The 12905-nt window shown below is 35.7% G+C and overlaps 1 protein-coding gene across 2 annotated transcripts in view; it reads right to left on the bottom strand.

Moving 5' to 3' along the window:
• Window positions 1-3196: 3196 nt before the first annotated feature.
• The window catches only part of if (integrin subunit alpha inflated), a 201641-nt gene continuing 191932 nt past the window's right edge, over window positions 3197-12905 (bottom strand). For both annotated transcript variants that reach the window (XM_019048536.2, XM_019048537.2), the window contains 3 exons: window positions 10785-12819; window positions 9815-10045; window positions 3197-8579 (listed from right to left, as the gene is read on the bottom strand). In XM_019048536.2, the coding sequence (XP_018904081.2) occupies window positions 8484-8579; window positions 9815-10045; window positions 10785-12819 (2362 nt within the window). In that variant the 3' untranslated portion in view covers window positions 3197-8483. The remainder of the gene's footprint in view (window positions 8580-9814; window positions 10046-10784; window positions 12820-12905) is intronic.

Raw genomic sequence — 12905 nt, 5'->3', positions numbered from 1 at the left:
CGAATCTGAGCTTCGATTTTGTGTATCACGCGTTTTAAGTCAAATTTTCCAAATTCGAAAATCTGAAATGACTGACGTGGCTTAAAATGCTTCTCGGCTCCTGTTCGATGGATTTTTCTGAAATTCGGTGTCAGGGTATGATACATGAAATTGTATCGATTTTTAACGAGGAATCCGAATCTGAGCTTCGATTTTGTGTATCACGCGTTTTAAGTCAAATTTTCCAAATTCGAAAATCTGAAATGACTGACGTGGCTTAAAATGCTTCTCGGCTCCTGTTCGATGGATTTTTCTGAAATTCGGTGTCAGGGTATGATACATGAAATTGTATCGATTTTTAAAGAGGAATCCGAATCTGAGCTTCGATTTTGTGTATCACGCGTTTTAAGTCAAATTTTCCAAATTCGAAAATCTGAAATGACTGACGTGGCTTAAAATGCTTCTCGGCTCCTGTTCGATGGATTTTTCTGAAATTCGGTGTCAGGGTATGATACATGAAATTGTATCGATTTTTAACGAGGAATCCGAATCTGAGCTTCGATTTTGTGTATCACGCGTTTTAAGTCAAATTTTCCAAATTCGAAAATCTGAAATGACTGACGTGGCTTAAAATGCTTCTCGGCTCCTGTTCGATGGATTTTTCTGAAATTCGGTGTCAGGGTATGATACATGAAATTGTATCGATTTTTAAAGAGGAATCCGAATCTGAGCTTCGATTTTGTGTATCACGCGTTTTAAGTCAAATTTTCCAAATTCGAAAATCTGAAATGACTGACGTGGCTTAAAATGCTTCTCGGCTCCTGTTCGATGGATTTTTCTGAAATTCGGTGTCAGGGTATGATACATGAAATTGTATCGATTTTTAACGAGGAATCCGAATCTGAGCTTCGATTTTGTGTATCACGCGTTTTAAGTCAAATTTTCCAAATTCGAAAATCTGAAATGACTGACGTGGCTTAAAATGCTTCTCGGCTCCTGTTCGATGGATTTTTCTGAAATTCGGTGTCAGAGTATGATACATGAAATTGTATCGATTTTTAACGAGGAATCCGAATCTGAGCTTCGATTTTGTGTATCACGCGTTTTGAGTCAAATTTTCCAAATTCGAAAATCTGAAATGACTGACGTGGCTTAAAATGCTTCTCGGCTCCTGTTCGATGGATTTTTCTGAAATTCGGTGTCAGGGTATGATACATGAAATTGTATCGATTTTTAACGAGGAATCCGAATCTGAGCTTCGATTTTGTGTATCACGCGTTTTAAGTCAAATTTTCCAAATTCGAAAATCTGAAATGACTGACGTGGCTTAAAATGCTTCTCGGCTCCTGTTCGATGGATTTTTCTGAAATTCGGTGTCAGGGTATGATACATGCAATTGTATCGATTTTTAAAGAGGAATCCGAATCTGAGCTTCGATTTTGGGTATCATGCGTTTTAATTCAAATATTCCAAATTCGAAAATCTGAAATGACTGACGTGGCTTAAAATGCTATCTCGGCTCCTGTTCGATGGATTTTTCTGAAATTCCGTGTCGGGGTATGATACATGAAATTGTATCGATTTTTAACGAGGAATCCGAATCTGAGCTTCGATTATGGGTATCACGCGTTTTAAATCAAATTTTCAAAACTCTGAAATCCAAAACGGCGTACGTGGCCGAAAATGCCATCTCGACGACTCTTCGATCGGTTTTTGTAAAAGCCAGTGTTACGTGTATTTTTCGACGAGAAACTCGAATTTTTGGTCAAATTTTCAAAATTCCGAAATCGAAGGTCATGATGGCCTAAAATGCTATATCGGTTCCTATTCTATCGATTTTTGTGAAACTCGGTATCAGAGGGTATTCTTCGACGGGAAACTCGAATCATTGGTCAAATTTTTAAAATTCCAAAACTCAAGATGGCGGACATGGCCTAACGTCCTTTAGTGGCTTTTCCAAAAGTTTCTATCCTTACAATCAAGATACCGACGATGTAAGTCGGCAATCACAAAACTCGGTTCGCGACGTTGCAGACTTCCTGTCATACTTTTTATTTTTTAAACGGAAAACTACTCAACGGCAATTCTTCAAAACTGCCGTGATTTTTCTTCTCTGTGCGGAGAAAATTCTGCAAAAACTTCAAGGAATGATGTCAGTTTGTTCTCCTTTAAAAAAATACCATAGAGGCAGAGATTTTCAGACACCGCAAACGAGTTATGTGATTGCCGAAATACACCGTCGATATGTTGTATTTATTATCTGTTCATTTTCAAAATCAATTTATCCTCAGCTAATACAGGCCTAGATATAGACGTGCTTTACAACACTGATGTGTTAAAACCGTTTTGTATATACCTATATTTTTTCTTCCTTCTTTTGGTCTAGCACGATACGATTGATGATTAAAAATCTTGTTTCGTGTTTCCACTGAAACTAACACTAACTAGACATATTGCTTATAAAATATGATTGAGTAAATAATTGGGCAAATCAAATAAAAACCAGAGTAGGTTTTGCACTTCAAAGACAACCTCCCCTTGTTTGCAGTCCTGTTTGTTTGAGAAACAAAACAAAAACCAGTTGGAATTTGATGTCTTTTTTTTTAGTATTTTCCTGGTTGAAGGGGGGGATAAAAATGGAGGCGCTTAGTATATCTATCAAGGTTTCTCTCCTTTGAATCAAGCCCCTAAAAGCTTTATTTTTAAGTGACTTTAATACACTCACGTCAAAAAACTAAATTTAACTTTTCTCATCCTCAGACCATAAAAAATTTACAAAATGTATTGAAAACTTTACGGAGACAACAAGGTGTATCATACGTATTATGCTTATGCAGTTGCATTGTGCAGTGTTTGCCGTCAAAGTTAGCATGCTTTCCCAAACTCAAAAATAAGTATGCATGGAAGGATACATGGTTTCGCTTGCAGGTTCTTCTAACTGAACCACAACTAACAAACGCAATTATCATGTAACATGGGATCTTGGGTAGACACCTCTCTATTCGCAAGGTCTCTAACTAGGTGACTGGATTTTATTTTCTGTCGAAAACCTTTGAGACTTCAGATGACCCAATTTTGTCAATGTTGAGTTACTCTCAGAATTAGTAATAAAAATTATTGTATAAGCTGAAGCAAATACTGCTATTATACAGGTAGTTGAGGTATTGAATAAATTAAATATCTAAGGTAATACGGAAGGCTCAGAGAAAAAGCACAATTTAAAAATTTTAGTCATTTTATTAAAAATAAACAATTTAAAAATTAAGTTAAAATAGGTAGGTGCTTACTTAATCTGCATAGACATTTTCTTGAGAGGAAAATATTTGTAAATGTTCTGTGAGGAATGAAATTGAGGAAATCTGCATAGAAGGTTGATTTAAAAAAATAAAATGATCAATCAAAAATGCCTGCTAAATAGGTGACTAAAATGACACCAAAATTAACGCAGAAAAATTCGATTGATGGATTAAAATGTAAGTAAAATTTGTTTTGGTCTAAGTCAGACAAAATTTGTTAAAAACTGATGAAATTTGATTTTACACTTGTAAACATTAACAAAGCATATTCTCAACAGAAACACTTCAGTTAAGAGGGTTATGATATTTTCCATTCACATTTTTTTTATCAGCGTTTTATACTTGCATTGGTTCCCAAAAAATGTTTCTTGGAGAACCTACATTTTGTTCTCTGTAGAGGGAAACTGATGATGAGGTACCAACACTAAAACAAACAAAAGAATTTTCTCCCTCCCGACACAAATGACTACACTCATAGCACCAGATTTCAGACTGCACAGTGAGAACTAAGCATGATAGTTAAAATTTACTATGGATACTTGTAACCTCGTATTAGATATCTTATTCCACGCCCCTTGGGGATGCATACTCTAGTTCAAAGGCTTCCTCTAGCAAAGTATTGCTTATGGCTAAAAGAGGTCTTAAAGTTTCAGAAACAACTATGACAACGGCTCTTAGAGTCTGCTTGGTACAAAAAGCAACCAGAGAAAGTTTACTTGGACAAAAAAAGGAAAGCGATATTAAGTTGGGATGCACTAGGACATAGTGCAAAACTTATTACAGAGTCCAAATTTTCCTCAACGAAAAATTACAGCCATACCAAAAAATCACAATTTCCGATCCACGAAAAAAACTTTCATAGGCTTAGATTTCTTAAAAATTACAAGATAAAATTTTAGATACAAAATATGAATTTCAGAGCGAAGCATATGGTTGGCTTAAAGCATAAACAGAATTTATTTTCAGTACTTTAGCAGACTTTTCCAGCATTCATCATAGTGGATCTGAAAAGTATATATCCCGAATGATACAATATCTCTGAAGCTGGTGCGTTACTGAGGACAAAATATGACCAGAGTAGGTAGAATTTACTAACGTCCCACTGGATCATGCATGATACAAAAAGAGAATAATAAGTTGACCTACTTAATACTGTGCATTTACTTAATTATAATTTACTATTTTCAATTCACAGTTAATTTTTTTGTCAACAGTTAAACAGTTAATCTATTCACAAACACTAAAACAAATAAGTACATTACAAATGGATGAAACACATTGTATTCGAATCTCTCCAAGATTAATGATAAGGTAGTGTTAAAAATACAAAATAAATTATCTTAACTACAAAATCGATGTTTTTACAATCGGTTCATTGACTGGCAATGGAAATGGATGAATGATTAGTGACTAGGTAAAAATTAACAGATAGGAGCATTTAGGTAAAACATAATGCACTTAGGGAGGGGTATAGGGTCTGAGCTTGGACGATGAGACATTACAGGAAAAAGAAGGTGCTACAACCTATGATTCAGTGAAATTTCAAATTGTGGAGGGAGAAAGGATTTAAAGTCTACATTTCATCAAATTAACCAATGAAAATTGGGAAAGGGGGAGTCTTACCCACCATTACATTACCATAATGGCAGGTCTGATTTTAGAATGAGGGTTCTTGCCGCAAGAGAGAGAGAGAGAGAGGGCTCATCAAAGGGGGGACTCACTAGGAGAGGGAAAACTAAAAAAATTGAAAAAATGGCGTTATGTGTTGCTTAAATGCCCACTAAAAATTAAATTCTCATGCGTATTTCATTATTGTCTTATTTAAGGTACCTTCCACAGAGTAAAAATGTCTTTACTGTTTGCTGTGCTTTTCAAAGCTATTAAGAGTGATTGAAATCATGGCAACACTGCTTTAGGTCATTTAGAAATCTGATTTGCCCTGCAAACTATGTCATAATCTAGAACAATCATTGATAAATACAGTTATCTATCTAATATCCACGCGTTTTAAGTTGTTTTATAAATTTAGACTAGATGGAGCAAGAGTTCTTGTTTAGAATCAATGGTTTTCATACCGGAGATAAGCTATTTTGTTTTGTTTATTACCTGGGAAAAGCTAAATAGACAGAGACCAAATTGCGATTCTATTAACTGTTTTATCAGCAAACTAGATTTTTTGACAGCTCTGAAAAAAAGTCAGACCAGCAAAAAGTAAACTACAACAAATAGAGCCTCCAAAAAAAAAGAATGGTAACTTGAAAACTTATCAATACGTTGTCTTGTGTTGATGGCAAGATATGGGACAGAATTTTCCATAAAATGATGATTTCAATGGACCAAGATAAGTCTTTAACGTAAGATAAAGATGAGGGGGGGAGGGGGACTAAGATATTAGCCATGTGACCAATAATCAGTATTGGTACACACACAAAAAAGTAAGCTTAACGCTGAAGATGATTTACAATAAATTATACATATGAGGCACAGACATGAAAATGCTAAAGCACAAAACAAAATGAAGATGCACAGTCGTGAAATAAATAAAAAATGAAAAATGATGAAGTTATTACACAGTTAACAAAAAATTGTTGATACAATTAATAAAAAAAAACAACCTAAACATTAAGAGTATTTACAGTTGACTAAAAAAACTCATTCTTAAAAAACATACCTAATGGTTAGTCTTAAGAACAAAGATTAACTAAACTTTTTTATTTATTTCTTTACAAAACCTGATTTAGTTTCAGAAGGGGTTGCAAAAAATACTAAAATGTTGCTTAGTAAGTGCATTATTGAACTTCCTACCACAGTAAAAATTTAAAAGATTCCAAATACTTTAAACACAGCATTTCACCCGATTAAAGAAGATGGAGAATTACTTACTAAAAATTCTGATGAAGTAAATCAGATTTTGAAGCATTCTATTCAGAACTGCTGGCTTTTGCTTCTCAGCAAAAAGGCTCAAAGTAATTTTAACGAGTTCTTGAATGTACTACCTGAAATTGCAGAGTAACAATTTTTTCTGAGGTTAAATGTCGCATTAAAAATTTCCTTAAAATTGATGAAACTTAGGCGCGTCTATAAATCAAAATATTAGGCTGGTTAAAGATGACTTCGCTACATTAACTACTTCACCTTTTTCTTGTCAATAATGAAACTAGAATACATGCCGTTCATAAGATACATTTTGCTCTAGAGGGGAGGAGGGTCATGGGGAGCGTTACACCATTTTATTTTTACACGTTCAAGGATAAGGATCTCCATCACAAAAAAGGTACAAAGGAGGAGGAGGGCGGTGTCTAAAAATCTGGAAATATTTTACGAACGGCTCCTATCTTGATTGCAGTGTTCCCGAATTTTGACTCTACTTTTAAATTTAATTCTTAAAACTTTCGCAAGTATCTTTTCATGTTGTAATGGAAAATCATAGAAATTATCATAAATTCTATTTTTTTACGTGAAAAAGGAAAATTAACCATAATTCGAACTAAAATAAGTATTTCTTCATCATCTGTAAACATCTGTAACAAGTATTCTTCATTGACTGCAGTACTTTTTTCGTCTTCTACAAAGTATGTTAGTGATTCGGTTTTAATTTACAAAAATACTTTTACAAATTTACATCTTCTCATTTCAAATGCTTGAGTTGAATTTACACAATACTACAGGGGGCATACACACGTCACATTAATTACAGATGTTAGTTTTTACATTTACAGTTAGACAAAAGTGAGAGTTTCTCTTAATATCACGTTTGAAGTTGTACATACGTAATCTATTTATAAAGATAATTATTTACAAAAAGGAAACTACAAACAAGAATAATTACAAAAAAGTACCCAATATAATGTTTTTCAAAGTTTGACTGGGAATTGTATTGTGCTTACAATAATATTTATTTTTCTTTCCTTTATTTGACCAATTCAGTAGCCATTGATAATTTTTTCTCAAAAATCCTAAAAAAAAATGTAAAATGGGTATCAAACCATGGAAAAAATGGTTTTTAAAATTAGATCCATAAAATTTTGCTTTTCAAAATCTAATAAAGGATTACTTGTCTAAGGCTCTTCAGAAGGTTTCTACGACTTTATGTTATCAACAATCTACTGTGAATAATTAAAAAAAAAAACTTGACAATTGATAATGATGGTTCAATTTTCCTGCACTGATTTTCAAATAATTTTCTTAACTAAATTCAGCTTCTACAACCTGCTTCTACAAACACACTAATGAAAAAGAAAACAGCAAAACTAAACTTATCACTATCGCTTCTTTACTCAAAGTTTTAATAATTATTTTTCTTCTTCTTTTTTTTCCAACTGAAGAGCGTGATACAGGATCAGACAAAAATTAAAATGTAACACATGGCACAGTTGGATAATACTTTAAAAATAAAAAAGGAACTCAAGAGTGCTGAATTTCTTCAGTAAGTAAATTTCTGATCAAAATACTGACTAAAGATCAAGCAAAAGCCCATTAAAAGGCAATACAAAAGAGGGTGAATTAATAAGTAAAAAATGATGGCTGCAGGGTCAGTATTTCAAGTTAAAAAAAAAAAAAAAATTGGGGAGTGAAGTTATGATGAAAAATTCAGATTGCAAGAACTACTTTCATGTATGAGAATCGACACAGGTTGGATTTAAAAGTTAACTTCAATTTAAACTTGGTTAGCACCTAGACTGGTTTTAACAACTAGACATAGCTAAACTGACTGTGCTGAGTTCAGGTTGAGTTCGTCCGAGCAGACTGAGTGTGAAACTTTAATAGTTGAGCAAGTAAGAATGGCACTTAAAATTAAAATAAAATGAGGCGGCTGAGTGAACAAAGTTACACTTTAAATTGAGTATTCTTCATTAAGAATTGCTTCAATTGCGAAAGTGGAGAATAGGTATTCATAAGAAAAGGCTCCATAAAGACTGCATTAAAAATCTAGTTTTTAGAATTTGACGCTTCAACATGACCATAAAAAAGTAACTTGAAATACCTACATAAATAAATCTATTAAAACTTTAAACAGATAACAAATTTTAGATGCAATTAATTTATAACAAATATCACACTGCGCCTAAATTAGAAGAACTTATGCAAATACTCCTATGACTTGTCGATTCAGAAAATTGGCGGCTCTTTTCTTTCCGGAGAAAGTAATCGTGAGACTACATTGAGGTAATGGCAGAAGGCACATGTAAGGAACCTTGATAAATTTCACTACAGTGCTTCATCTCCAGTTTGATAAATTCCATTACGGTTCAAGGGTTGTTTTTCAGGGATGTTTTGCGGGCGATTACGCTTGAAGAAACCACACTGAAAAAGAGAAACGAAACATCAACAAAAATAATTTAACTGAGATTGTGAGCAGAAACCTATTACAGAAATCACACTTTCAAAAATCTGAGTGTACATATTAATGCATATGCTCTGTCTCATTCTTTGCCTACTTTTAAGCATGCAACCCTTTGACTACATTCCAAATGAGAACAGCGTTTGCCAGCTGTTCAGTTTTACACTAGGACTTATTAATTTAACTTTAACTAATCAAAACTTTGGATAGAATAGTTTTCCAGCAGAACATGACAGGGCATTAGAAATAGGCAAAGACCAATATGCCTTTCAACTAGCAATTATTCCAATATCAACACATCATAAGAAACTGAGGAAAGGAATTTTATAGGGTGCAAAATCATATTATTTTATGAATAATTTGATTTCAAATGAGAGGAACACCTTCATCTGCTGGGAAATTTTAAATTTCTTGCTTTGGGCTGAACTACTATGGGGCCGAGGTATGTGACCTTTGAAATTTTCATTCCATCAATTGGATTGCATTTTGCAAAAAGGAACCACTAGCATTGCAATGTTGCTAAGATTGTGCAACTTCTTTTGTCTTGGAGGAAAAACCCGATTATCCATTAATAGTTTCTATTTTACCTCGCTAAAAACTGTAAATTTAAGACAAAAATTACCATCTAAATTTCATAGTTTTTCACGATTTCCGCAATTTTATTGCAAAAGATGAAGTTGCACAATCTTAGCATCATTGCAATGCTAGTGGTTCCTTTTTGCAAAATGCAATCCAATTTGTTGTTCAGGACAGCTCAAAACCGCTTCCTGCAATGACTCAACTATGCAAAGTTTTCGAAGGAAGACCCCAGACTCTCCTTTGAGACTAAAGAGATCCTCCAAGCCCCCCATTGGACCTGTGGGAGTTCCAAAAATCTCCCTCGACAGTGTGATTTCAGTGTCTCCAAGACATTCCTTGACCAGGTGTCCTACACCCCCCCCCCCCCCAAAAATAAAAAAAATTTCTAGTTCTGCCCATGGTTTTTGCTGAGCTCTAACCTTATACAAACAATGGCATTTAACGCTTCCCATAAATTTAAATCTTCTCTTGACAAGCAATCTTAGAGAAACCTTACGTAGAAATTATGGATTGAAGTGTTTCCCGGCAATTCAAATCGATCCTCCAAAATCTGTATGCTCCAGACTCAATGAGTGAATTTTGCTAGGAACTGTATAATGTTCATTATTCGCAAACTTACCTTGTAAAGTAAGTATATCAGCAGCATTAGTATTAAGGCACCAAGTACTGCGGAGAGAATCACAACCCAAAGAGGGACCATCTCTGGTTCAACTCCGGTATCTCTCGATAGAACCTGAGTACGAATTTCATGACTTCTAACGACAGGAACATCAGGAGCACCGACATGCGGTAATTTAGTTACACGAGCTGCTAACATTGAACTTAAATGAACCTCTTTGTCATCGGCAATCTGAAAATGCAAAAACATTCAAATTAATGAAAAGGAAAACATGATAACCGATAACTTTGATGAAATCTGAGAGTGAAAACTATTCCTGTCAAAATGAATAAGTTAAATGGGAGATGGAGTTCTTGCATGTGTCAGGGATTTGCAATTTAAGTACTTTTTCTTAGAGCAAGTAATTTCGCGAGAAACATGATGATGCCACTGGCTTTCGCTACAATTAACTCTGAAGCTCTGAAAATTGTAGCCGGAATGGAGGGGTTCTTCCACACTATGTTGAGAGTCCACCTCTACACATAGTCTAACTCTCCATGCACAGATAGGAAGCAAATCAATTTTGAGACCTTCTTCTGAGCTTTTGAGTTCGTTTCAGAGAAAACTAGTGGCACCATCATGTTCTCAGCCAAATTTTGTAAAAGAATAAGTACTTGAATCGCAAATCTCTAACACATGCGAGAGCTCCAAAAATATCCTGAATGGTCTTGGAACGTTAAAAAATGACAGTGGATAGGTTTGAGAACAAATAATGGAAACAAAGCCTATCTTAGAGGCTATAGTCCCTCTTCTCACACGGTCCTGAATTCAAAATCAGCAGAGAGGCCTCAGCTGAAAAATTATGCGTTTAATATATACTTACAACTAAGAAAATTACATTTCTAAGAGTTTTTCTATTTTTGACCATATCGTTTTACTACTGCACATTATCCTACAGAGAAAAAAGCTGGAGTAACAAAAATCCAAGTACCTTCTTGATAGTCGGCATCCAAACTCTGGATCTGAAAGCTACCCATCCCTCTTGATCTTTCGATAGGCGGCCGATGGAGCACCTGATCTTTGTGCATTTGGTTGGCCCACAATTCAGGGCATCTTCAAGTTCTTCATCATCCTTAAGAGTTATTTCTCTCTTGTACTTGGTGTACAATTTAAGCCTACCGGAGCTGTCTTCCACCTCTTTGCTTGAGGACTGGTGGGATGCAGAAGATTGGTGGGACGCGGAGGACTGGTAAGAGGAGGACGATTGGTAAGAAGATGAGCGACCTCTTTGATTTATTTCATGAGTCCTCCTTTCAATCTCCTCAATCCTCTTTCTTTCATACTCTTCATTCCTTCTCCTCTCAATTTCTTCTTGCCGCTGTCTTTCTCTCTCCTCATACCTCCTCCTTTCCAGCTCCTCTGCTCGATGCCTCTCCTCTTCCTGCCTTCTTTGCTCCGCTTCCTCAAACCTTTGCCGTTCCTCTTCTTGTCTTCTTCGTTCTGCTTCCTCAAGCCTTTGCCTGTCGAATTCTTCCTGCCGTCTCTTTGCTGCTAGGTTAGCTCGGTTCCTCCTTTCTTCATCCAATCTTTCCCTACTTTTTTGAGTGTTGCTCCAGATGTCACCCTCATTCTTTGAAAACCGACGAGAACTCTCTGATACAGTCTCGGAGGCCTCAGACACTGCATAATTGTGTTGAGAGCGGCTCCCTAAGTCTGCATTATTTCCGGCAAAATAGCGGCTTTCAGCATCAGAGCCAGTGTGGAGCTGACCAGAGCCACTTCTACCAGTCTGACTATTTGCTAAATTGATATCAAAGTTGTAGTTTCCAGAACTACTTTTTGTGACTCCATAGTTACTATCAATTCCAAAATCAACGTTTGGTTGACCAGAATATACTCTGCTTCTACTTCCATTTTTAACAACACCATCATCATTCGTTTTCCAGCTGGAGTGGTCAACAGTTCTTTGGACCCCACTGTCCGAGTCCCAGGTTGTGTTAGCTGTATATGATTTATCTACCGAGTGGAACGAGGAGTGATCTTTACCATCGGTGGTTACACTAAAATCAAGGCCATGATTTGCACCTAGATCGATGGAGCTTCCTTGGTTGTAGTTCTTATCAAAACGCTCACCACTTGAGACTCGCCTCGAATTGGCAGCATTAGCATTCCTGTTGGATGCAAAGGAGCTTTCATAATTCTTTGATGAGCTGCGGCTAATATCGACACCAACATTTTCATGGATTCCAGCTTGATTGACACTCTGAGCTGATCCTTCTTCTTTAGTCTGAACGTTGAATTGGTCCTCAGATGTCTTGCTTGAACTTGAGCTTGATAATCTGTTAGCACTTGCGACACTTATTTCAATAGGCACTCTAACATTCTGGTGAACTTTTTCTGTATTTTGTCTGTTGGCTGAGTAAGAGCTTTCAGAGTAACCAGATCCAACTCGGCTTTGAGAGCTAGACCTGGATCCACTAGATCCAGTCTCAAAGCTTGACTCTTCAAACTTTTTCTTTTCCTCATACTTTTTGTGCTTACTTTTCTCATTCTTTTCACCTTTGTTCTGTCGACTATTCTGACCACGAGCATTGAAGGTGTTACTTGCAGTAAATGATGTTGAAGCGGTGGATGATTTTTGTGATTCTTCATACTTCAGATTATTTCCTTGACTGACAGAGTGTTGTGCAGATGTCACACCCATTAAGCTGTTTTGAATACCTGTCAACTCAAGGTATGATTTCCGTTTCTTATCAAGAATGACTTCCTGTTCATTCACTTTATCGACAAGTTCACATTTAACAGGCCCACTGGTTTCTGGCTGCTCGAGCAAGTAGAGGAGATGATCTCCATCAAGCGTGTAAGATGGCCACAAAAAGTAAGCTTCAGCTTCTAAAATGTCAGACGGTCCTTTATTCCGAATACTATATATGTGAATCACTTGTGGTCCAATATCAGCTTCCGTTGTGATATTTTCGAAGTTGTAGATGGTAGAATTGTAGTGGACATCAGATGGATGAGATGATCTGGGGAAAAGAAATTAAAACAAATGAGAACCCAAAAGTATAAAGAGAAAAAAATAACTTTGGAATCCTTCGTATAATACAAAACC

The sequence above is a fragment of the Bemisia tabaci genome, chromosome 3 (genome assembly GCF_918797505.1).
Source record: "Bemisia tabaci chromosome 3, PGI_BMITA_v3".
Classification (NCBI taxonomy): domain Eukaryota; kingdom Metazoa; phylum Arthropoda; class Insecta; order Hemiptera; family Aleyrodidae; genus Bemisia; species Bemisia tabaci.
This window is presented reverse-complemented; position numbering and strand designations above follow the sequence as displayed.